The sequence below is a fragment of the Sitophilus oryzae genome, unplaced genomic scaffold (genome assembly GCF_002938485.1).
Source record: "Sitophilus oryzae breed Bouriz unplaced genomic scaffold, Soryzae_2.0 scaffold_1745_pilon_pilon, whole genome shotgun sequence".
Lineage (NCBI taxonomy): Eukaryota > Metazoa > Arthropoda > Insecta > Coleoptera > Curculionidae > Sitophilus > Sitophilus oryzae.
In genome coordinates, this window is record NW_022146441.1 from 1,824,348 (window position 1) to 1,849,643 (window position 25,296).

The 25,296-nt window shown below is 31.6% G+C and overlaps 1 protein-coding gene across 1 annotated transcript; it reads left to right on the plus strand.

Moving 5' to 3' along the window:
* The first annotated feature begins 2,565 nt into the window (after positions 1-2,565).
* On the plus strand, positions 2,566-24,216 carry LOC115882087 (protein obstructor-E-like). Its single transcript, XM_030899942.1, has 6 exons — positions 2,566-2,762; positions 14,517-14,607; positions 14,681-14,820; positions 15,503-15,691; positions 19,538-19,670; positions 23,343-24,216. Exons 1-6 carry the CDS (start codon positions 2,720-2,722, stop codon positions 23,533-23,535), a joined length of 789 nt encoding a protein of 262 aa, XP_030755802.1. The 5' UTR covers positions 2,566-2,719; the 3' UTR covers positions 23,536-24,216.
* The last annotated feature ends 1,080 nt before the right edge of the window (positions 24,217-25,296 follow it).

Here is a 25,296-nt window from a genome sequence, read left to right on the forward strand (position 1 = left end):
GAACTCAAAAAAATACACACATTTTTTTTTATTCTAAACTGTGAATTAAAAAAAAAGATAAAACCATTTTTACTTAATAAAGGGTATGACCTCCTCTACTGTTCATTACAGCCCTACATCGTCTCTCCATGCTCCTGATCAGGTTGTCGATCTCTTCTTGAGGTACAGCCTGCCACGCTGCATTCGCGGCCCGAACCAGATCCCTACGAGTTTCACGAGGCATACCCATTCTCAAAATTCTTCTTTGGATCGCGTCCCATACGTGCTCGATGGGGTTGAGGTCAGGAAATTGTGCCGGCCAGGGTAAGATGTTTAATTGATGAGCATTGATAAACTCACTTACCACTCTGGCTGTATGAAGCCGTGCATTGTCATGCATGAGAATAAATTTCTCCCAAAATCATTGGCATATGGTAACACGACAGGCTCAAGAATTAAATCACGATATGTGATTCCTGTTAGAAACCTTTCAAGAAAAACGAGATCGGTTTTTCGGCCTAACTGGACTCCTCCCCAGACCATAACTGTTCCACCTTGATAAGGGTGCACTTCCTGAACATGATCCAACCGAATAAGATTTGCCGGTTCTCTCCATACCCTAAGCCTTCTCCAATCCGGATGAATTCCAAAGCGTGACTCATCCGTGAAGAGAACATTGGCCCATTGTTCATTCGACCACTGAACATGATTTTGAGCCCACAAATATCGTACCTCTCGATTTCCTCTCGTTAAGGGTTGAGCTCTCCAGGGGCGTCTGCTTCTTAAGTTGACCTCTCTTAATCTATTGCGAACAGTGTCAGGACTAACGGTTACATTATGTGTTTCCTGGAGAATTAAACTAAGCTCTGGTGCTGTAAGAGTCGGTCGGCGTCGAGCATTTAATTGTAAAAAATTATCTTGCTGAGGGGTAGTAATGCGATGTCGCCCTGTGTGCCTTTCAGCAACATCACCACTTTCGCGATAGCGTGCACTTAATCGCGATATTACACTTTGCGTTGCATTTAATGCTCTAGCTACGTCGATTTGGCGCATTCCAGCTTCGAGCATACCCATGGCCCTTAGCATTTCGTCTCTGTTAAGATGTCTACGCTCCATAATGTCGTTTAATACTAAACAGAGTTATTTGAATGAATTCTGGCCAGTTATCATAAAAATATAGCCAGTACAGGTTAAATTCGAACAATTGACGCTAGGTGCTTTTTATACATTTGACAAAAAATGCACAAACACTTCTGCAAATATCCCAAATTTAGAAATAACTAGTGTGACTACTACTTCGTTTCAATCGAAGTAGAAAGAATCGGCCTACAAATATGTGGTTGTTTATACAAAACATTTATTTTTAACTTTAATAAAATGATATCCCTAGATTTTTCCGGTTTGTGTAGTTTAATAAAGTTCCTTTAGTTACAAATATTTCTTTTATTTGTTTAATTATTTTGGATGTATGTGAGATCTGGGAGTTAATCGTTTCGGAGATGTTTAATTATTTTGGATGTAAGTGAGTATGCGAGATCTGGGAGTTAATCGGGTAAAACCGAGGATAAAACACAGCAATTAAGTCAAACTCCGCGAATACAGTTCAACTAATTCTCAATCCAGTTAATTTTTTTTTTGTTTAAGTGTGATAAACCTTAATCAAATTTACCTTTATTTCAATCGTAGAATCCAAAAATAGAATAATATACAGGGTGTTCCATTTAAAAAAATACAACTATAATATTTTTTACTTATTTGGTACACTCTGTATCTTGTAAAACTATTTTTAAATTATAGGTCTAATAGTCCTTCAACGAACCCAAAACTTACAATTTATAAAAATCTAATCGTTTAGCTACAATATTCCGTGTCGTATGTGGTGAACAACCCTGTATATACCATATAAAATAAAATAATTGAGAGATCGGGCTACGGAAAATCACACAAATTTTCGGAAAAATTTTGACACCTGCACACGCACACAATCGTCAATTAAAAAAACTACTATTTTAAATATTTTAATAAACGCAAAAATAGCACAGTATTTATAAGGTGAAGTTATAAAAATTTGGAAGAACTAATAATGCAGTGACGCACACAAAAATCAAACGAATACTAAATTCTAAATTTCATTTATCAAAAGCATTCGATAGTCGTGGCTCAACGATAACCATTTAGTCGCACGGCGAGGTTGTCACATATGCTTTAGTATACAAATGAATGAATGATGTTATTCGAATAAAACCATTCGATAGTTGAAATCATTCATTCAGTAACCATTCGATAGTCTAATTCATTCGATAGTTCCCATCGCTAGTTCTGATGCACCACACGCCACACGGTATAATACAGTGGCGGCACTAACAAATAAATACCATTTTTTTTTTTGTTTTTGAAATGTTATGAGCAATCTCAAAAGTCTCCAAAATAAATTGAAATAATTTTGTTTAACATTTGTACCCGCTTAACAAGCCAATATCAACTTTTTGCCAATACGTGTAATTGACTTGCTTACAGAATTACCCCCGTATCATCCGCGCTGTTGGTACGCTACCATGACCACTTTCATAGCCAGAAGGCCAGGAAACCGCGCCGCAAGAATCACCTTTTGAGAAAAAGAAGCGCTCCATCGAGTTGTGCTTCAGTTTTCAGTGAAACGCCGAGCCGGGAAGCTAACTGTGAAGCTAACTAAAGTGAACTATACTTACGGGGTGCGCTCGAAAAATAGACAGTCGTCAGTATGGGGAGGAAATGCAGTGGAATCGTTCTGCTGGTCAGTTTATGTAAGTTGGTTTTTTACTATTGTAAATTTAAAAGGGAGAGTCAGATATTAGTTGAAATAAAAATCTCTGAATGGAGAAAATGAAAGATAAAGTTTTTAATGTTAATTAATTAAAATATAACAAGCTGGAGAAGAAAACTCGACACAATGCTTTATTATATTTTAAATTGTACAATTGCAAACTAAAGTCACATAAAATATAAGTTTGGTCGTTTTTAAGAATGTTTGTTTATACTTTTTTGGACTTGAACCATGTTATCTCATCATATTTGAAATTTTAGATATAAATCGGTTCATCGGTACATTCTCCTTCGTCATTAAGGGATTTGTTGACTTCACGTTGTCTATTAATAGTGTTTCTTTGATTTTTATAAAAATTATGGTATACAGGCGGGATAAAGGGAAGAATATCTTTCATGTGTTGTCTTTTAGAGTGTGTTGTTAAGTTACGTCTATATGAAATGATAAGATTTTTCTTCCTGGTTCAGTTTTATTCATATCAACAACATGTCAGATATTTAAGTATTGGTAAGAAAAACAGCTTAACTTATTGGTGTAGTAATAGTGAAAATAATAATAAATCAAATTATACTTTCAGAATCGATAGAATCAGGCCTTTCAGATGGCTGATAATCTGATTCACTTGGTGCAAATAGTTCATACTTTGTTTCATTGTCATCCATTTTATCAAAAAGAGCACACACAGCATTATTTTATGGACTTGATCCAGTTCACTTTTGAAAGGAATCAACAGAATATTCAGAAATCAAACAGCATAACTGACTAACTAACATAAACCACTCCATATACAGCTTTGCTTAAACCCAATGAAGTTGATACCTTCTCAGCAAATTCTTCTTTCATTTACACCTTGTGTTTTTTGCTGTTCTGTCATTTGATGTCATTTTGTTTATGCTTGTTTTCTAACGTAGTCCCAACTTTGATCAGGGAATCTTCTTCGTCGTTTTATTCTTCTCAAGTTTCTGATTACCTTTTGTCGTATTTTCATTTACGCCTCTTGCGTATCACTATGTAATTCTAAGTGGTCCATTTTCAGTCAGTATTTTTTGCTGCATGACCTATTCATTGCATTTTGAAGGGTTTAATTCTGTAGAATGCCCTTGTTACCTCTGTCTTTTGTCATATACACTCGATCTTCTTGTGACCCATTAAGAGTCTATTACGCTGTACTTTTGGTTTGGAAGGGGTCGGGTAAGGCGGGTGTGTGGGCGAAGGAAATATATATTATATATCACAAATCTGCCTAGGGCTTAGCCCGATCCTGTCGTGTTAAGTTACACCCAAAATTCCAAACACGCGTGCTTTGATTAAGGCTTGATTAAGGATTGCAGAGCTTTAGCATTTGCCATAAAATAGCGAGCAATTTGTTACAAAACCATATAAATTATATAGCACTGTACTCACAAAACTTCAATCTATTTTCGTATTGTAACGAAATTTTAAATAATGTCTTTATTTCCAAGAAAATTTAGTCCCAACATAAAGAATATTTTGTGGATGTTTGACCATCAAAATCTTAAAAATAAAGAAGTTGTCTAAAAATGTGCTACAATACGGATCTAGTATAATCCTATCTTTAATTTCCTTCTTTATTTGTGTAAAAATATCTAGCCAGTTTTACATAAAACGTTAAATGCCGAACGCTTATTTTGCTACTTTTTCGGACTAGTGAAATAAATGTATTCTTGGAAAAGACCAACTGGCAGTAAGTGCCATTAAAAAATAAAGAAGAGCGGCTAGGTAAATGTTCTCTAGGCCTTGACCTCGCCAAAATTATCATTGACTGTCAATAAGTTGTCAATGATTACAAATAATTTTTTCTGTTATTCAGAGCGGAGATGAATCCAACAAATCAGTGATCAATTATATCAGTACCCCGACTTTGTCTTATTTGTTATATTCATGATTCTCTACACTTTCAAATACAATTTTTTTAATAGATATCTTAGTAATAAAAATAAACATATATGATGCGATTCGTCACCAAGAAAAAGTAATAAAATTAGTAATCATCATCGAACTGAAGAATATTTATTGTGGTTTTCGCGATTTGGAAAGTGGTATGTGTGAGAAAAAACGTCAAACAACACGGCACGGATTGTATAAGAATATATTAACATATATTTGTGCGAGACTTGTTGCATAAGGAATGATGAAAAAGCAAATGAAAATGAATGATATGAGTGGGTACTTATTCTATGAATACCTAGTTTTGTTTTAAAGAAAATAAAAGTTTATTAAGAATGTTGTGTGGTATGTGAAAAATTAAAGCTCAATATTTTTTCTTATAGTGGGCCGATTTTGATGATTTTTTAAGCAATTTGTAGTTAAATGATTAGACTTTTTTAAAATTTTAAATAAAAATCCCTGTCTTTCTATATTATACGAGAAAAAACAAAAAAAAATATTATTATTTTAACACACACTAAACCAATGAACACTGAACAACAAACAAAAAATGTAATATACAAAATACCATGTGAATGTAATACAGTTTATATTGGTCAAACATCTAGACCCATAAATGTTCGAATTAAAGAATATAAAGATTATTTACGAAAGGGCGACTTTCACAAATCTAAGATTTGTGAGCATTCCTGGGACACAGGGCAGAGAGTAGATTTTAACGACGCAAAAATCGTAATGAAAGAAGCGATAGTCTCTAAAATAAAAATAAAAGAGGCTTTTTTAATACAATCCAATAAAATAAATGTATTGCTCGTGCATCTGTAGATGTTAGTAATGTATGTCAATCGTTTCTTTGATTTTAAAGAACATAACATAAATAAACACAGCATACGTGAAAATTAAATCAAATTAAATATCTTTGGAGACTTTTTTGGAGATATCCCTAAAACTATTTGCACGTATTTCAGACCCACCCTTTATTTTCACACGTTTTAAATAAAATGAGAACCGCACTGATGAATCGGGGTTTACGTCGGCCATATTAATCACCCCTCGCGTTCTCCTTAATCTTTTTATTCTTGAAATTTACCTTGAATCTATTCGAGACGTCAAATTCTTCATTACACACTGCCAAATAAATTAACTAACTAATTTAGCAAAGAAATTGCCGGAGGTGTAAAACAGCTATAAAATAAATAGTTTTTAAGCTCACCCGGTGTAAAAATGTTGATTGTTTAGGAAGAAACGAGATACTACCGAGAATAATTTAGTTGCTTTTAATTACAACCGTACATTCCGCAGAAGTCGTTTGTTAATTCAAGTAACGTCGTTCTTTTTTTCTAACTGTTATTCATTCTTAAAAGACAAAGTTCACCGGTGGTTAAGTAACAGGCCTGAAGCTTAAAACGAATTATTCTGTTTGAAGAAAGTATTATCCTTATATCCTGCATTAGGTTTTCTTTTAAATTGTTATAACATAAGATTAACTGCAATAGTTTTGCAAAGCTGGTTAAATACCTCGAGTTTCCTACGAGCACAGCATATCTAGCTACGCAACAGAAGCCTCGTTACATGTATAAAATTGTAGCAAAAGGAGACAGGCTTTTAAAGCCTGTCTCCAAATCAGATATTTTGATGCGGTAGTTTCGCTACTCCATAATAGAGGGCAATAAATTTAAAAGAAAACAGTTTTCTACAAACAAAATTTAAAAGAATTTTGTGCAGTGTTGCCATTGTGTAATTCATATCGTAATACTTTCTGATAAAGCCTACCTTCAAATTTGCTACATCATTTAAACATATTAAAATAGATCAGAGCTGTTTTTTTCAATTTGCAATGTTAGTTGGAATTAAATCTTATGAGCTAAATTACAATCACTTCCTGACGTTTGATTGTATAATTGAATCCTGAATTTTCATTGTAATTCGGCGACAATATAATAAGTATTGTTCTACTATTATGATACCAAGTTCATATCGTATAATCAGGAAAAAACGGCGTTAGCGATGGCTATGAAATGAATATCGCTGTCATTTTATATATAAATTTATATGGGAAATGTTATCGATCGTCCTTTTCCAGCCAACTAGACGCCGTTTTTTTCGGTATCATACGGTATTTGATATGTACTATTTTTCATGACGTTACAATATTATGGTACCATGAAGCATATCAAGTGATACCATAATATAGTACCATATTACGATACATGGCGTTCGATTGGGCTTAAACTTGATATACTATATCTTCAGTGACATTGTAATATCATGGTACCATGGAGCATATAAAGTGGTACCTTCTATAGTACCATATTTGATGACATAGCAATATTAGGTACATGGCGGCAATAGGGCTTAAACTTGGTATGCTACGTATTTTCGGTGACATTGTAATATGATGGTACTATGATGCATATAAAGTGGTACCTTAAAATAGTACCATATTTCAATACCATTTCCTGACGTTCGATTGAGCTCATATTTGATATATACTTGCGTATTTTTGATGACATTGCATTATTATTGTACCATGAAGCATATTAACTGGTACCATAATATAGTACCATATTATGTACATGGCGTTCGATTGGGCTTAAATTTAAGATACTACGTATCTTCGGTGATATTGTAATATTATGGTACCATGGAGCATAATAAGAGGTACCATATTACGATACCATTTCCTGGCGTTCGATTGGGCTTAAACTTGGTATACTACGTATCTTCGGTTACATTGTAATATTATTGTACTATGATGTATATAAAATGGTACCGTAATATAGTACCATATTACGATACCATTTCATGGCGTTCGATTGTTTTTAAATTTGGTATACTACGGATCTTCGGTGACATTGCAATATTATGGTACCTTAAAGCATATCAAGTGGTACCATAATATAGTACACTATTATGATATCATTTCCTGGAGTTCGATTGGGCCCAAATTTGGTATACTTGCGTTTCTTTATAAAGATTTGTTTAATTAATAATTTTAATTTATTTTACGAATTTTAATTTATTGTTCGATGTCGTGACAGCAACTTTTATGCCGAACTAATATATTATTAATTGTACCTGTGTCACTTATTAAAATCTACCTAGGTCTATATAAATAACGTGGCAAACGGAAGAAATTTGTTATTATAGTATTTTTAATCAGTTAACATTTTTGTACTGCATTTTAATAAATTATTTCCATTATTATTAAATTTATATTTCATTACTAACGTTCCAGCATTAATAAATATCACTATCAATCGCCCTGTATATTATTAATTTTAAAGGTAATTAAAGGTATTTTCTTAGTTAACATTATAAGGTAATGTATATTAAAAATGTATATGTTTTGTAATAATATACTTAAAACTATTTTAATAGCCAAAGGAATAATTAATATAAGTGTATCTGACAAGAAAAGAAGAATAGAAAGAAACACATACTGCATTATACACAGTAAAAAGAATGGGATGCCAATTCAAGCCTTTTTGAATCTGGCAACTGTGCATATTTAGCCGAGCTACAAGGCAGTCGACGAGCCGTCGATCCAAAACCGAAAGTTCAAAATTTTTAATTATATTCTGATTATGACATTGTCGCGCCATCTAGTATTCTATTTGTGCAATTTTAGCTCTTTCATTTCGAGTATTTTTCTGTTGCGTAGCTAGATATTCTGTGCTACGAGGTTCTCTATGAGTATCTCGGAAACTACTGGAGAGAGAGTCGGTTAAATGAGGAAAAAATTGCAGTTTTGTGGGGTCATAAATATGCGCCTTTCAGATTTTTCAAAAAGTTCATGGCTTACTAGATATTTCTAAAAAAACAAATTTCGGCTATTTTAAAAATTGTCCCTAATTCCATTATAATCTATTTTAGACAAAAAGTTTTCAGATAAAAGTTGTAGATAAGCACATCCTTAATGAGATTGCGTCCTCCGTATTTTTTTAAACTAAAACCTGTCATTTTGACATATATGACACAAACGTATATTTTTTTTAAATGCAAACCATAGTTGGCAATGACTTCATAAAAAGCGCTATTTTTTAAGCTTTTCAGTGATATAATTTTTCGAAAAATTACTGTTGTTACAGCCATTTTTCATCATTTCAGTAAGGCGGTACGGTAGAAGTTTATTAAGTTTTAGTTTGTGTAATGTAAATTATAAAGAACCGTTTAATAAAATATTCTGTCTTTTTATAAGTTATAGATCATAACAGAATACCATCACTAAGTGAAATTAGTCAAGAAAGATAAGAATTGGCTATAACTTGGTAATTTTTCGAAAAAAAACATATACCTTATATCGCAAAAAGCTTAAAAAATGGCGCTTTTTATGAAGTCATGGCCAACTATGGTTTCCATTTAAAAAAAAACATATCTTTGTGTCATATTATGTTAAAAATGACAGGCTTTAGAAAAAATCGGAAAATACAAAACTCATTAGGGATGTGATTATCTACAACTTTTATCTGAAAACTTTTTGTCTAAAATAGATTATAATGGAATTAGGGACAATTTTTAAAATAGCCAAAATTTGTTTTTTTCGAAATATCTAGTAAGCCATGAACTAATCTGAAAGACGCATATTTATGACCCCACAAAACTGTAATTATTTCCCCATTTAACCGACTCTCTATCTCCAGTAGTTTCCGAGATACATATAGGGAACATCGTAGGAAACTCACCCTGTATTAGTAATTTTCAAGTTTTATACTTTTTTTGAAAAGTAATATTTCAAAGTTGGAAACCACATTTCATAAGTCATGGCCTTTTTGTTATTTTTGATTCTATAATTTATTTTTTTTTCGTAGATTTTCAAATATGATATATTTGCCTATTTAAAAAATATATATTCCTATAAATTCAAATCATTCAGTTTTATACTATATCCGTATTGTAGCACATTTTTAGACAACTTCTCTAATTTTTTTTTTAATTTGAAGAAGGTTGTAATTTATTTTTATATTGAGTAAAAATGACTTTTGAATAGTGTAGTTTAAAATTCGAGAATAAAATATTTTTTGGAAATTATAGATTTTTGTGTCTGGAAATGCTCTATCCTTTATTAATCTTTTATAATTAGTGTTAGTAAACGAAGTCTAGAGACTGACCTCGCCAAAATTATCATCGATTGTCGATCATTTTTTGTTTAACAAATACTAATATATCTATTTTTCTTAGCAAAGATATTCTAGTATCGAATACTGAATACTTTAGTAGAACACCTCGTTTTAATTGGTAAATGTAGGTCAATTCCTTGTCTAAGTCGTACATTACAATCTAGGCATATTACGATAAAACCACCATGTAGTAGGTACCTACATATACGGAATAAAAACCTATTTTGTTGCAGACGTAGCTAATTTAGCAATACCATCGCTCCCAAAGGCGATGATAAACATAAAAATTCTTTATCGTCTCTTCTGCGTATATGCAATAGGGAAGAATTATTTAGAAATTTACAATTACATATTTTATTGTGTATACATATTTAAAAGCCGTTCGTTTAAAATAATGAAGCATTGATGATTAAAGCTATCTTGAAAATGTTTTACTTAAATATTCTATTTACTGATAACGCTTTGTTTTAATTTTGCGATTTTTACACTTTTTATGGCTCCACGTTGGGCGCCAAATTATAACGTTTTTTTTATAATAATTACTTTTAGGGGACGATCTAAATATAATTAAGTACTAAAACCTGTTGTACTGCATAATTTTTCTGTGTTACAAACAACATTAAAACATATTTGTTTTATGAGATTTATATTGTTATTACAATTTTCCGGGAGGCGTTGACTAGTAGAAAGGAGGGCATCACCATTAATGGGCAGCTCTTAATTAATAATATGCGGTTCGCAGACGATACCGTCCTTATAGCAGATAACGTGGAGGGTCTGCAAACACTTCTACAAAGGCTAAACAACATGTGTAGAGTCTATGGCCTGAAAATGAACCTTAAGAAAACTAAATTTATGATAATCACTAAGAGAGAAGATGTCCAAGCCAATGTTCTAATAGATGATATATACACCTATGGAGAGAGTACAAAATATAAATATCTAGGCAGTTGGTTGGCCGAAAACTTGGACCAATCAGCAGAAATCAAAGCTCGAATAGAAATAGCCAGAGCATCCTTTGTAAAACTCAAAAAATATCTCTGCAGTGGAGACATCAACTTAAAGCTTAGATTAAGAATGCTAAGGGGGTTACATATTTGCAACTCTACTCTATGGTTCAGAGGCTTGGACACTTAAAAAGGCCGAAATGGAGAAGTTTGAGGCATTCGAAAGATGGTGTTATCGGCGTATGCTGAGGATTGCATGGACTGACAAGGTTACAAATGTAGAACTGCGACGCAAAATTCAGAAGGACGAAGAGGTGATTAACACCCTTAAAAAGAGAAAACTTGAGTACTTTGGACACATAATGAGAGGACCTAAATATGCCCTGCTGCAGAACATAATAGAAGGAAAGATAAAGGGCAGAAGGAGCCAAGGAAGAAGAAGAACATCATGGCTCAAGAATTTGAGAGAATGGATTGGAATGACTTCAAACCAGTTATTCAGAGCAGATGATTTCCAACCTCCATTAGGAGATGGAACCCGAAGAAGAAGATATTGTTATTATTTTGGATTATGACTTATTTTACTGTTAAACGAAATAACCAAACTGAATTACATTAAATACTAACCAACGTGATATAGGGAAAGGAAAAGCAGACTGTCTACTGGATAAATAAACAAGGGCACAGGCATACCAAAGTCTTCATCCAAGAACATTTTTCTAAAACTAGAAAGGAACTTCTAATCCTCAGCAGGAATAAATTGTGAATTACTGAAGAAACTCAACCTGTATCAAGAAATTCTTTGCTGCAGACGCGGCGATAAGGATCCTGAAACAGTAGAGCACATAATATATAACTTTTTTTCCATGTTCCTATCTATAAAACATTCACTTGGAAAATTTTTAGTCCAATTCTGTAAATACCTCCATAACCTATTATATTTATTTCTCTATGTGCATTTTTCACTAAAAATATTGCAATTTGCCTAACCTATACCGGAGTGGTTACCATTAACTATAATTTATCATTTGTAATACAGGGTATTTACAGATTTCAATTTCTAAACAAAATTACAGTTATATAAATTCCAATATATCAAAAAAGAAAGAACACCAACAAATAAAATAGTTAAAATCCAAAGTGAAAAATAACAATACGAAACAAAACTAAAACCGACATTACAACATGGCAAATTGCTACTACATAAGATATTACTCAAGCGCGAATTTGTTCGAATAACGCACACACCAAACTATACAAACACGGGCCGGTCGGTGGTACCACCTTTATTACGTAAAGTAGTACCCAAAGAGTACTCTTAACTCTCACTTTCAACTTTGACTTGTGTGCCGAGAAATGAACGCGCTCAGATTGGCTTTCTTCGAATTTCTTGTTTGGACTCCGTCTGGGTTCGGAACCACTGCATGGTTTGGTTGTTACGAGTAGATACCTATGTCATAGTGAGGATTTCATATATGTATGGATAGTTCTAGATTAGTATTTGAATGTGTGCTGTAAATTATGTTACACTTAAATCGTCTGATTATTTAAATATACAGGGTGGTTCGAATTCGACGCTCATCATTGGGATTTCGGAAACCGTAAGAGATACAGGATCGGTTAAATGGAGGCAAAGTTGCGCAATTTGATGCTCAATAAAATGCCGTATTGCATTTTTATTTTAAATGACTATATATAGTGTTTTAAGAGCGATGAAAGAATTTAATTAAATTGAAAAATCAGGTCCGTATTTAAAAAAAATAAGTTGATGATGGTCGCCGGAAGCCGAAACGTCAGAGTCAATATTTAATCACACGGAGTTATAGAGCAGAAATAGTGGCCATGAAAATGTGTTTTTTATTTTAAGTTATCTTAACAAATAAAGCCAGGAAACAATAGAAACCAAAATTGAAAATTCCGGTTTTTTTTCGAATATATTCGGAAGCATTCGGAATTTTTCAAAATGCAATACGGCATTTTATTGAGCATCAAATTGCACAACTTTGCCTTCATTTAACCGATCCTGTATCTCTTACGGTTTCCGAAATTCCCATGGCGAGCGTCGAATTCGAGCCACCCTGTACACTAACGATTTTCTAATGTTTTTAGTTTTTTCTAATGATCATTTTTTTTACTACTCTGATTGGCTATCCTACAAGAAATATTAGATATTTACTCTGGATTGTCTGTACTTATTTTACTATAAATATTGTAATCGTAAAATTCTAAGCCAAACTTTTTCTTATATTGTATCATGAGAGCTACAGATGCCCGACGCACTATTGCCGAACCCTGTATTTAGATACGATTGTATCAAAATGCTGCCTTAAAAATCTACAGAATGTTTATGAATTACGGGCAGGGAAACGACTTAAAAACGTTATGTAATATTAATATAATGAATGGAATCGACCGTTTGGGTGACAAATTTTTCGTTATCTCACACAGAAATGAAAGTTGGCCTGCCTGGCAGGTGTTTAAATTAAAATAATATACACCGCGATTTCATGAATATGGAAAAAATCTTTAAAATCGTCTCGTTTTTGTTGTTATTGAAGATCTGAAATGTATTGTACTAGAGATTGAATGTAATAGCCTAAAGGAGAACAAAAAAAAATAAAGGAACAATACTGAATGCATTGTTACAATTGAATTGCTCGCATTTTCTTATTTTTGCCGGCATCTCGAGCATAGAAAGTCACCAAGAAGGAGAAAGCTGGGTGGTAAAGATCAGTTAAGAAATACTTTAAGACGTTTTGATACACTGTGTGATTATAACGAAATGAATTTATGTTATTTTGAAATTGCCATTTCACTAGTACGAAAAAGTAGCAAAATAAGCGTTCGACTAGGTATTTTTAGACAAATGAAGAAGGAAATTAAAGATAAAGGATTATACTATATCCGTATTGTACCATATTTTTAGACAACTTCAAGATTTTGATGGTCAAACATCAACGAAATATTCCTTATGTTTGGACTAAATTTTCTCGAAAATGAAGATATAATTTAAAATTCCGTTACAATACGGAAACAGATTGAAGTTTTGTGATTACAATGATATATAATTTATATGGTTTTGAAACAAATTGCTCGCTATTTTATCGCCAATGCTGAAGCTCTGCAAACCTTCATCAGCCTTAACCAAAGCACGTGTGTTTGCATAGGAAAAAAAATCGTTAAAATAACCATTTTTCTAGATATTACGATATTACCATCATTGATATTTTAAAAAAGACTTCATATATAATATTTTTTGATCTAAGTAATAAATCACAACAAATAATCTAGATAAATTGATCCGGTTTAATGAGAAATACTTCGAAAGGCGGTACTTTATTTTGCATAACCACGCCACGTTTTTTAATTGATGGTACTAATTCGCTACTAATGCTAATGTCGGTGAGTTTCGTAAAAGATCAAGATCATCTCTCTGCATGATCCAATTACCAAGGCCACAGATGCTATAAGAGAAACAGCAAATGAAATCGTAAGAAAAATGATTCCCACGATTTGACCAGGTACTGATGCCCTGATCCTGTTAGATGAAATACGAAAGTTGAAGGCTACACATCTCCTGTGTTTTCTATCATTGTTTCTACAAAAACAATAGAAATAAAAAAAATATATTTTTATTGTTTTTGCCAGACGAGTCTTTATAATATAATATTTTTTATATTGTTAGGAACTTATAAGTTGTTTCAACATTCTCTTGTTGAAATTATCCAACTATAATAATCATTTAATTATTTGTTTCAGATTTGGTAGCAGGTCAAAAATTAAAGGGCAACCAAGAAGATCCCTGCCAAGTCAAAGCTAGAGTTATAGGAGATGAAACATATTGTGACAGGTATTGCATTTTCAAAATATTACTTAAAAAATATTATTGCTCATAAAATATGATATTTTATTTATTTATTTAGGTATTGGGAATGTGTCGACGGTCAGCCTGAATTATACGATTGTCCCAATGGATTAGTCTTTGCAGGGAAAAACAGAGGTGTAACGGAAGGCTGCGACTATCCATGGAGGTCAAATTATTGTGAAGGAAAACAACAAGCCAGTGAGTACATTGTCACTTTATCAGTATATTTGTCAGTCTGATTCTTCTTTATCAATTTATTCGTTTATTTTCTTTGAATAAAAAGATTGAGGAAAGAGTATAATGCTCTATCCATGTATTCATGTATCATATAGAGACCGAATCGACTGTCGAGTCAGCTTTGTTAAAAACAAAAATGTTTAATCAAGGAGCCTTGAAAAAATAAATTTGATCGTCTAATGTTTTTCACGTCTTGTATTAGCCGGTTAAAAGATGCCCAAATCGTATTTTTAATCATATCTCAACCTCTTCAAATGGAACAAGGGTAGCACATTAGCATATTTGGAAAAAGCATTTTTTACGAATAATTTGGTACCACACACTTGGTATTTCGAGTAAAATTGTTCTTATGCACCGCATGCTAAAATTTCAAATAAACCATATCCGAAAATGTCAAAATGTGACATATGTTATGTCATTCTATTCAGAGTGTCATTTTCTATGAATAAAATAAAAAAAATACTGAGGGTGTAGTTTAAAAATCAAAATTTGCCGTCAATCAATCCTAATTTATGTCATATACTAACACTAAACATACCAAATCGCGTTTTTTTATCTGAAAATATAAAAATGTTATAGGGGTGAGCCACTTTTCAGACGCACCCGGTATACGTATATTAATTAAATGTTGTAATTACTATAGATCCACCTATCGGTACTGACCACTGCGACTGGTTGTACGGAATCTTCGGACATGAGACTTCCTGCACCAGATATTGGACTTGTTGGAATGGCACAGCCACAGAACAGCTCTGCATCGGAGGTTTACTCTACAACGAACGTACTCATTCCTGTGATTGGCCCGAAAACGTAGATGGATGTCAAAAACATCGTAAGTTTGACAAATATTAGTACCTAGCCTATTTTTACAAGCTTTTATTTGACTTGCAATGTAATGTAACTACTTATACAATAAACGTAACTACTTCCCCTAAACTAACAAAAATAAAACATTTTAATTATTACAACCGTATACAGGTTACCCGCTAGTAGTTATAAAAAGCATTTTTGGTAAACTCTGTCTCTAATAGTTTCTGAAAAATAAAATTATTTTTTTCAAAAAGGTCCGATTAAATGTGTATCTCCGAAACTAAAGTTCCAAAAAAATTCGTAATATATCTAGAAATTCATTTACCCACTAGTAGTTATAAAAAGCATTTTTGGTAAACTCTGTCTCAAATAGTTTCTGAAAAATAAAATTAATTTTTATAAAAAGGTCCGATTAAATTTATATCTCCGAAACTAAAGTTCCAAAAAAATTCGTAATATATCTATAAATTCATTTACCCACTAGTAGTTATAAAAAGCATTTTTGGTAAACTCTGTCTCAAATAGTTTCTGAAAAATAAAATTATTTTGTTTTAAAAATGTCCGATTAAATGTATATCTCCGAAACTAAAGTTCCAAAAAAATTCGTAATATATCTAGAAATTCATTTACCCGCTAGTAGTTATAAAAATCATTTTTGGTAAACTCTGCCTCTAATAGTTTCTGAAAAATAAAATTAATTTTTATAAAAAGGTCCGATTAAATTTAGATCTCCGAAACTAAAGTTCCAAAAAAATTCGTAATATATCTAGAAATTCATTTACCCACTAGTAGTTATAAAAAGCATTTTTGGTAAACTCTGTCTCTCATAGTTTCTGAAAAATAAAATTATTTAGTTTTAAAAATGTCCGATTAAATGTATATCTCCGAAACTAAAGTTCCAAAAAAATTCGTAATATATCTAGAAATTCATTTACTCGCTAGTAGTTATAAAAATCATTTTTGGTAAACTCTGCCTCTAATAGTTTCTGAAAAAAATAAAATTAATTTTTATAAAAAGGTACGATTAAATTTATATCTCCGAAACTAAAGTTCCAAAAAAATTCGTAATATATCTAGAAATTCATTTACCCACTAGAAGTTATAAAAAGCATTTTTGGTAAACTCTGTCTCTCATAGTTTCTGAAAAATAAAATTATTTTGTTTTAAAAATGTCCGATTAAATGTATATCTCCGAAACTAAAGTTCCAAAAAAATTCGTAATATATCTAGAAATTCATTTACTCGCTAGTAGTTATAAAAATCATTTTTGGTAAACTCTGCCTCTAATAGTTTCTGAAAAATAAAATTAATTTTTATAAAAAGGTACGATTAAATTTATATCTCCGAAACTAAAGTTCCAAAAAAATTCGTAATATATCTAGAAATTCATTTACCCACTAGTAGTTATAAAAAGCATTTTTGGTAAACTCTGTCTCTCATAGTTTCTGAAAAATAAAATTATTTTGTTTTAAAAATCTCCGATTAAATGTATATCTCCGAAACTAAAGTTCCAAAAAAATTCGTAATATATCTAGAAATTCATTTACCCGCTAGTAGTTATAAAAATCATTTTTGGTAAACTCTGCCTCTAATAGTTTCTGAAAAAAAAAATTAATTTTTATAAAAAGGTCCGATTAAATTTATATCTCCGAAATTAAAGTTCCAAAAAAATTCGTAATATATCTAGAAATTCATCTACTCACTAGTAGTTATAAAAAGCATTTTTGGTAAACTCTGTTTCTCATAGTTTCTGAAAAATAAAATTATTTTGTTTTAAAAATGTCCGATTAAATGTATATCTCCGAAACTAAAGTTCCAAAAAAATTCGTAATATATCTAGAAATTCATTTACCCGCTAGTAGTTATAAAAATCATTTTTGGTAAACTCTGCCTCTAATAGTTTCTGAAAAATAAAATTAATTTTTATAAAAAGGTCCGATTAAATTTATATCTCCGAAATTAAAGTTGCAAAAAAATTCGTAATATATCTAGAAATTCATTTACCCACTAGTACTTATAAAAAGCATTTTTGGTAAACTCTGTCTCTCATAGTTTCTGAAAAATAAAATTATTTTGTTTTAAAAATGTCCGATTAAATGTATATCTCCGAAACTAAAGTTCCAAAAAAATTCGTAATATATCTAGAAATTCATTTACCCGCTAGTAGTTATAAAAATCATTTTGGTAAACTCTGCCTCTAATAGTTTCTGAAAAATAAAATTAATTTTTATAAAAGGTCCGATTAAATTTATATCTCCGAAATTAAAGTTGCAAAAATTCGTAATATATCTAGAAATTCATTTACCCACTAGTACTTATAAAAAGCATTTTTGGTAAACTCTGTCTCTCATAGTTTCTGAAAAATAAAATTATTTAGTTTTAAAAATGTCCGATTAAATGTATATCTCCGAAACTAAAGTTCCAAAAAAATTCGTAATATATCTAGAAATTCATTTACCCGCTAGTAGTTATAAAAATCATTTTTGGTAAACTCTGCCTCTAATAGTTTCTGAAAAATAAAATTAATTTTTATAAAAAGGTCCGATTAAATTTATATCTCCGAAACTAAAGTTCCAAAAAATTCGTAATATATCTACAAATTCATTTACCCACTAGTAGATATAAAAAGCATGTCCTAAAATGCTTAGTTTCGGAGATACAGGGTGTAGAAATTTCATTTTTATTTCGATTTTTTCCAAATAATTTATGAAGTAACGTCAATATTTGGATGAAAATTGGTATCTGGGAGTTTTTTGCCACGAAAAATTTGATTTTGATGTCAATATGCCTCCAATTTGTAGGGGGCGCCACCTACATGTGTTTTAACTGTTTTGAAGTGTAATAACTTTTCGTCCGTACCTGTATACAACTACTGAGTAAAAAAATATACATTTACGACGTTTTTTACGTGAAAAAGAAAAATCGCTAGGAGTAATGGTTTTCGAGATATTTAGAATCTAATTTATCAATACTTGTTATCATTGACATAAATTAAACATATGTTGACTAAATAGTAATTAGACTAAAATCATAAATTTGAAATGTTTTTGTGCCAAAATTTAGAAATTTTTTCCATTTTAAATCAAAATAAAAACACTAAATCACCACAATACACCAAAACACTTTTACTTTTACACTGTCAGTTTGTTTACTGTGTCAGTGTAAAAGTAAAAGTGTTTTGGTGTATTGTGGTGATTTAGTGTTTTTATTTTGCTGTGTAACACCAAAGGTTCCAAACCTCAACTGTAATCCATTTTAAATATTTTGAGAACGGTTGCTCGTAGCGATTTTTACCAAGAGACATTTTTTATGTAAAAAACGTCGTAAATGTATATTTTTTCAATCAGTAAATTTATACAGGTACGGACAAAAAAAGTCATTACTCTTTAACACAGTTAAAACACATGTAGGTGGCGCCCCCTACACATAAGAGTCATAGTGACATCAAAATCAAATTTCTCATGTCCAAAAACTCCCAGACACCTATTTTTATCCAAATATTGACCTTACATCAGAAGTTATTTGGAAAAAATCGAAATAAAAATGAAACTTCTACACCCTGTATCTCCGAAACAAAGTATTTTAGGACACACATTTATACGAACTTTTTTACTTATTTTAATCTCCAGAATATGCTGCTGCTATGTTTTCGGAATACAGTTCTGACCACCTTGTATATAGTATGTGCTAAAATTCTAATTTAGGTATATTTTGTGAATATAAGTGTCATTATCTGACATTTATCTATTGTGGCTTTATTAGTCTGTTTTAATTTTTTTAATATTTGTATTTTATTATTTGTTACTCTTAAAATTTCTTTGTAGGTTATTTTCAGTTTTTTTTATATAATTTTCAATATTTTTTACAGCTTTATGTAATGATGATCCAAATGGAAACGTACCATTGGGAAAATCCTGCAACCGATACTGGCAATGCCAGGGAGGATATCCCAGACTACAAAGGTGTCCAGCTATGTTGGTGTTCGACAGGAGATCCTTAAGGTAAAAACATCCATTTTTTGATCTAATTATTATTGCAAAATTATGATATTTAAGATAGATACAAAAGACCTATTTTTTAAAATTATTTTTTTAAAAATTTTAATCTTATCAGCACTCGTGTTTATAGAAGCTTTTTTGCATATTTTTTGAAGAGAAATCAATGAGTACTTACATAACAGTTTGGCCAGTTAATGACATTAACTTTTTTACTATGCTTTTTTAAAGGTTGCTATTAGATTTATTTTAAGGCAAATTAGTAAAATTGCCTTTATCTCATCAAGAAGACCAAACTCGAGACAACTTTTAATCAGGATTAAACGGTCTACACAATTTTGCTAACAAGAGAGAAAGTCAGTAGCGCACATGTTTTTTTTTAGAAAATTATACCAGTGATAACCTATACAGGGTCCGGCAATAGTGCGTCGGGCATCTGTAGCTCCTATATAATAAAAAAACTTGGGAATTTTGTTTAAGTCCAAACCTAAAGTATATATTAGCACAGATTATACAGATTATAAACTTTCGTGGTTCCAATTTTCAAATTGGGCACTAGTTGGGTTACTAGTTTGCGCACATAGCACGCCCACTTATGGCCTCTAGAATTGTGCACAGCGCCTGACCGGCACAGTTATTAGAGAGATATCGGAAAACTGAATAGCGTCATGCAGTATTTACGCGTACCTTATGGTTACGATATGCGCGAGTCAATTTTTAACGCAACACCCGCTAATAACGTTACCGCCTGATTTTGCGGATCAATTACACCAAGCGCTATTTCTAAATAACGTTTAAAAATTGCTTAAATGGGCATGTGTGGGTATTTGACAACCGGGGCCGGCCGGCGAGATTATTTATTTTAGGTTATGTTTGAATTGTTTTGAATTATTACTTTAGTTTTATTAGGTAGGTAATTTGATATTTAAGTAGCTGGGATTAGTTTTAATTAAATAAATATGGCCCAAAATATGGATTCCACCTCTTCCAATATTAAAGAACCTATAAAGAGGCTTAGGTTTACAGCAGATGACGACTTAGCCCTTCTAAAAGAATGTGTTGCTTGTTGCCCTAAACCCACTGGCAGACGTTGAACAATAAAGCACTGGAAATAAGCACTTTAGCCCTTGAGTTTTAAAATGCCTAGTAAACAAAACAATTTCAAAGTTTTAAATTCAAAGTTAGGTTAAGTTTAAATAGCGGACGCGACGCGAACAGAATTCTTTCCGATCCGATAACTATAAATGAAGAGAGTTAATACCACCTCACGTAAAGGAAATAACACCTGACCTTATTAACGTCCATGCACGCTATTCAGTTGAGCGATATCTCTCTATTACGCTGTTTATTGTTATTTCACGCGAGTTTATTTTTGCGCACAGGAAATTTTACTCGTTTGCACATCGTCATAAAAAACAATTTTCCTACCACAAATTAGGGATAAGATTTTTATCTGTTTACATATAGTATACCTAATCTGTGGTACTAGGATGTATTTCAGGAAAATATTTTAACTTCTATAGGGTGGCTCAAAAAAGTATGGATAGGGATGATTTTTTTACTCTCTGTACATTATTGCATTTTTGGCTTCCTTTCAGATCACTTCACATAATCCTAAGATATGAGTAAATATATTTAAAGAGGGATGGCACATGTTTTTTAAAACAACCTCTATAAAAGTATTTTCGTTTATAACACTGCTTCTACTATTTTTACTACTAGAATGACCCTGGTACATGCTATGAGGGATAGTAATGGCCATGAAGATTTGTTTTTTTTTGCTTTTATTGCACGGAGAGCCCCAGTCATTCCACTAACAAATTTATATTATTATTCCTAGATGCAATTAACACGCTATTGCAAAATACATATATCGCATGAAATAAAAGTTACACAACGCTGAATTAATGCTCATTTTTTGCCACTGTTTTTTATTGTGTTGTTTTTTCATGTAATTTTAATAATAGTTTTTTAAGACATTCTTACTATAAATTTTTATTGCATTTTAATATTAAAATATAATTAAATATATAAGGATATGAATATAAATTAAGAATATACGAACCTTTGGCTTGGTGCATTCTCCGCCGGTGCTGCCATCATCGGAGAATATCGTAAACAACCGGCATATACAGGGTGGCGCCCCTCATACGCCGCGGAAGCTCCAAGGAGAACGGTTGCTTATATCAAAATGAAATTTTGGCAGCATATGTAGGTTAACTGAAGGCATTTTATAAAAATATATAGAATTATACAGGGTGTCCCAAAAAAAAGTTACACATCAAAGTTGTGTTTTTTCTAATGGAACACCCTATATATTAATTGATTTTCGGATTCTAGGAAAAAAATAAGGGTGATTTTTATTAAAGAAGCATATACTTAAAATCTAAGGATTTTGACATATATGATATTTTGTGAAAATGAAGAGTAAATTTTAAATTTCGATAACAGCTACCTAAATTTTAGTTGACCTTGTATAGCCCGATATTTAATTACAGTAACCATTGTATGTTAAACCAAATTGAAATTTGACCCGAAAAGTTATACGGGGTGAGACAAAATTAGTATAGAACATTAGTCACTTTTAAAAGCAAGTAACTCCTTTATTTTAAATGGAACATCCAGTATATTTTTCCGGTGTTCAATGGGTAATTTATATATCTACAAAATATTATTAAGATTGCTGACTCCTCAGATAAAAATTTTCCTAGATATTTTAACTTTTATGATTTTGCGTGAGTACAGTACGTCTGTTCGTTCTGTAGCTACGGGGTATCCGTGAGAGGGGAAACGATTCTCTCGATGTTTTTCGTAAAAAATTAGACGACGCGTTCCATCAATAAAAATTCGACAAATTTGCAAGTAGCCAATAAAATGAGTGGGCGGAGCGATTTGCGGTGACGTACTCGTCAAGTCGACGTATAAAATATATTGTTGTTTATTTAAAGGTTTTTTGTCCGCATTCCTTTCATAGACACAGATCCAGCAAACGTACTGTAGATCTTTATTATTTGAAAAAAATCTAGGTGGCTGTGTGATATATCTTTTGTAAATTTAACAAAAATTAAAGATTGTAGAGTAAAACACTCAACGGCAATAAAAAGATACACGTTTAAAACATATATATTATTACAGAATTAAAACTAGATATAAAGCTATAATTATGTGACAAAAATTAGCTAGATGAAATCATATGCTCTTTTAAAAGGCATATAGGTGGAGTTCTACCTCGAAAAGCAGCTACTATCATTTCTCTCGTGTTGTCGAGAATAGTTGTTGGTCGAGTTTTGTAAACACTGTCTTTAATATATCCCCATAAAAAAAACAGACTAGATAAAATCAGAAGCATTTAAGTATTCTATTAATTCTATTAATTGGTGAACTGCATTTACCAACTAATAGAATCATATCAACTCTCTCTGATGTAGGATAAGTTTGCATTTTCGGCAAATTTCTGAGAATTTTTTTTGTTTTAACTGACACAATATGATAACTAGTTGTTAAAGTGGGACTAATTAGACAGCTATGTTGAAGTAACGCCATACATATCACAGGAGCTCCTAGATGGAGCCTCCGCGGCGTATGAGAGGCGCCACCCTGTATAATTATTCTAAAAGTGTTTAGAATACACCAAACCTATAAAATTTAACTAACTACCTAATGATTCTGTTTTCTTAGATGTGTGGTACCGCCCACCGAAGACTGCGACGTACCCAGCACCCTTCCCCCACCAGTCAGAGAGGAAGAAGAAGAACAGAACATTCCCCAAAACAACCCCAAAAATAGAGGCAATAGAGAACCAGCCAACTTCCCAAACCTACCCCCCGGAGCGATCCCAATCCCATCGAAAAACAACAGAGGACAAAACTAATTTAGTAATTTAGTACTACTATTTTAAGTATTTTATTTTAAGTCGTCGAACTGAGAGTTAAGGCGCGTTTACACCAGTCAAGTTAAGTTCAACTTGACCAATTGACTTGACTCGTATGGACGCACCTTTAAGTATTTTATCGAAAAAGTAGCACAGCATACATATCGCGTAGATTCAACTGAATATTTATTTTTTTCTTTAATACGTAATATTGATGTAATAACACGTTAAAAATAATGATTTCGCGGTATTTTTGTGGTATAATATTAATTTATTCCTCATCAAATTGAGTTAATGTAATTTCCATATGGCGTTTTCTTAATGTTAGATGGCCGAGTTTACTTTCTCTAGTTGCATTTTTCATTTCCACGTGAAACACTTTCACTTTTTGCGACTATATATAATATATATTATGTGCATGTATATTTTTTCCATATTTTAGTGCCAGTATATATAATATTACTTTCGTCTTTCGTATGTACAGTGTGTCCACATATTTAGGATGGGTCACTGAAAATTTCTTGATTGAGATTTTATTTTTATTATTCTTTTTAAGTTATTGGATATACGTATTAATCTAATTTATGATTTGTAAGAAATTATTTTACATGTTTATTAAGGTTTAATGAACGCACATAATTCTGATCACACTGTATATATATATTTCTTGAAAAAAAAAGATCAAATTTCTGTATTGTTCTTTAAATTTAAATCCATTGTTTTATAATTAAACAATATAGTTTTGTTTTTTAAACAATATTGTTTTATTTCTTTACCCTGCATGATTGCAATTTACAGGGTGTCCCACTTAAGATGGATACAAGCCAATATCTTGGTTGTTTGTTGAGCGATCTTTTTCATTTTTGGCAAGAGGCTGTATGGCTATAAGACGTACATTTTGCCCAGGGTAAGAAATGCGATACCTCATAGACGTACGTTTTAATGGGGTTTGATATTTTTCGAGTCAAGAGTAAACTACCCTTAGGACAGTATTTATTTCAAATCTGATAAATTATATTTAATCTTCCTTACACAAAATACTTAAATTCTAATTTTGATAAATATTGATACTGGGTGTGTTATTAAAATAAGACATTTTTATTTTTATTGTTATTTTTTTAAGCACTTACGACGCCACTGCACTGAAAAAAAGGATCTCTCAGTCGAAATGAATATGACTTTGACCCAAAAGATTGGCGCTTTTCAATAGGGCCAAGAACGACGTTTCTTTGCCCAAAGCATTAACTATCTTTTCATAAGCTTTAAAAAATTACTTTAGAGAAGAATCTATCTGTTCAAAGTATTTCACTCTTGACCCAAAATGAATATGCAAAGAAGTTCTTGCTACAAGAACAATAGTCTCTTTGATTCATGCAAAAATTCTTGATTGAAAAGGAACATTTCTTGATTAAAGAGACACTTTTCTTAAACCAATAGCGAATACTATTGACTCAACTAAAAATTATTTTGGTCTAAGAGAAGTCCATACATCATATACAGGCATATTACGAGGTATAATATTTTCTGATAAATTTAGGTTTTCCTGGTCTGTAGTAAGTAAAGTGATATTATTTTAAAATTATAAGCTTTGGTCACATTTTGAATTTTTTAATACGACTTGAAATTCTAAAATTTTTGTAATTATTTGCTTATTTATTATTCTTATTCTATCTATAGTCACGCATGCATTATCTAAACAGGTGCATTAGGTAAATGTCTCTTACCTTCAAATATAGCAAATAAATGCTCTAATTTCCATGT

Coding starts and splice junctions, on each gene's coding strand:
- LOC115882087 (XM_030899942.1), top strand. CDS start 2,720: ATGGGGAGGAAATGCAGTGGAATCGTTCTGCTGGTCAGTTTAT. Junction 15,692..19,537: donor AGATGGATGTCAAAAACATC/GTAAGTTTGACA, acceptor TATTTTTTACAG/CTTTATGTAATGATGATCCA. Junction 19,671..23,342: donor TTCGACAGGAGATCCTTAAG/GTAAAAACATCC, acceptor CTGTTTTCTTAG/ATGTGTGGTACCGCCCACCG.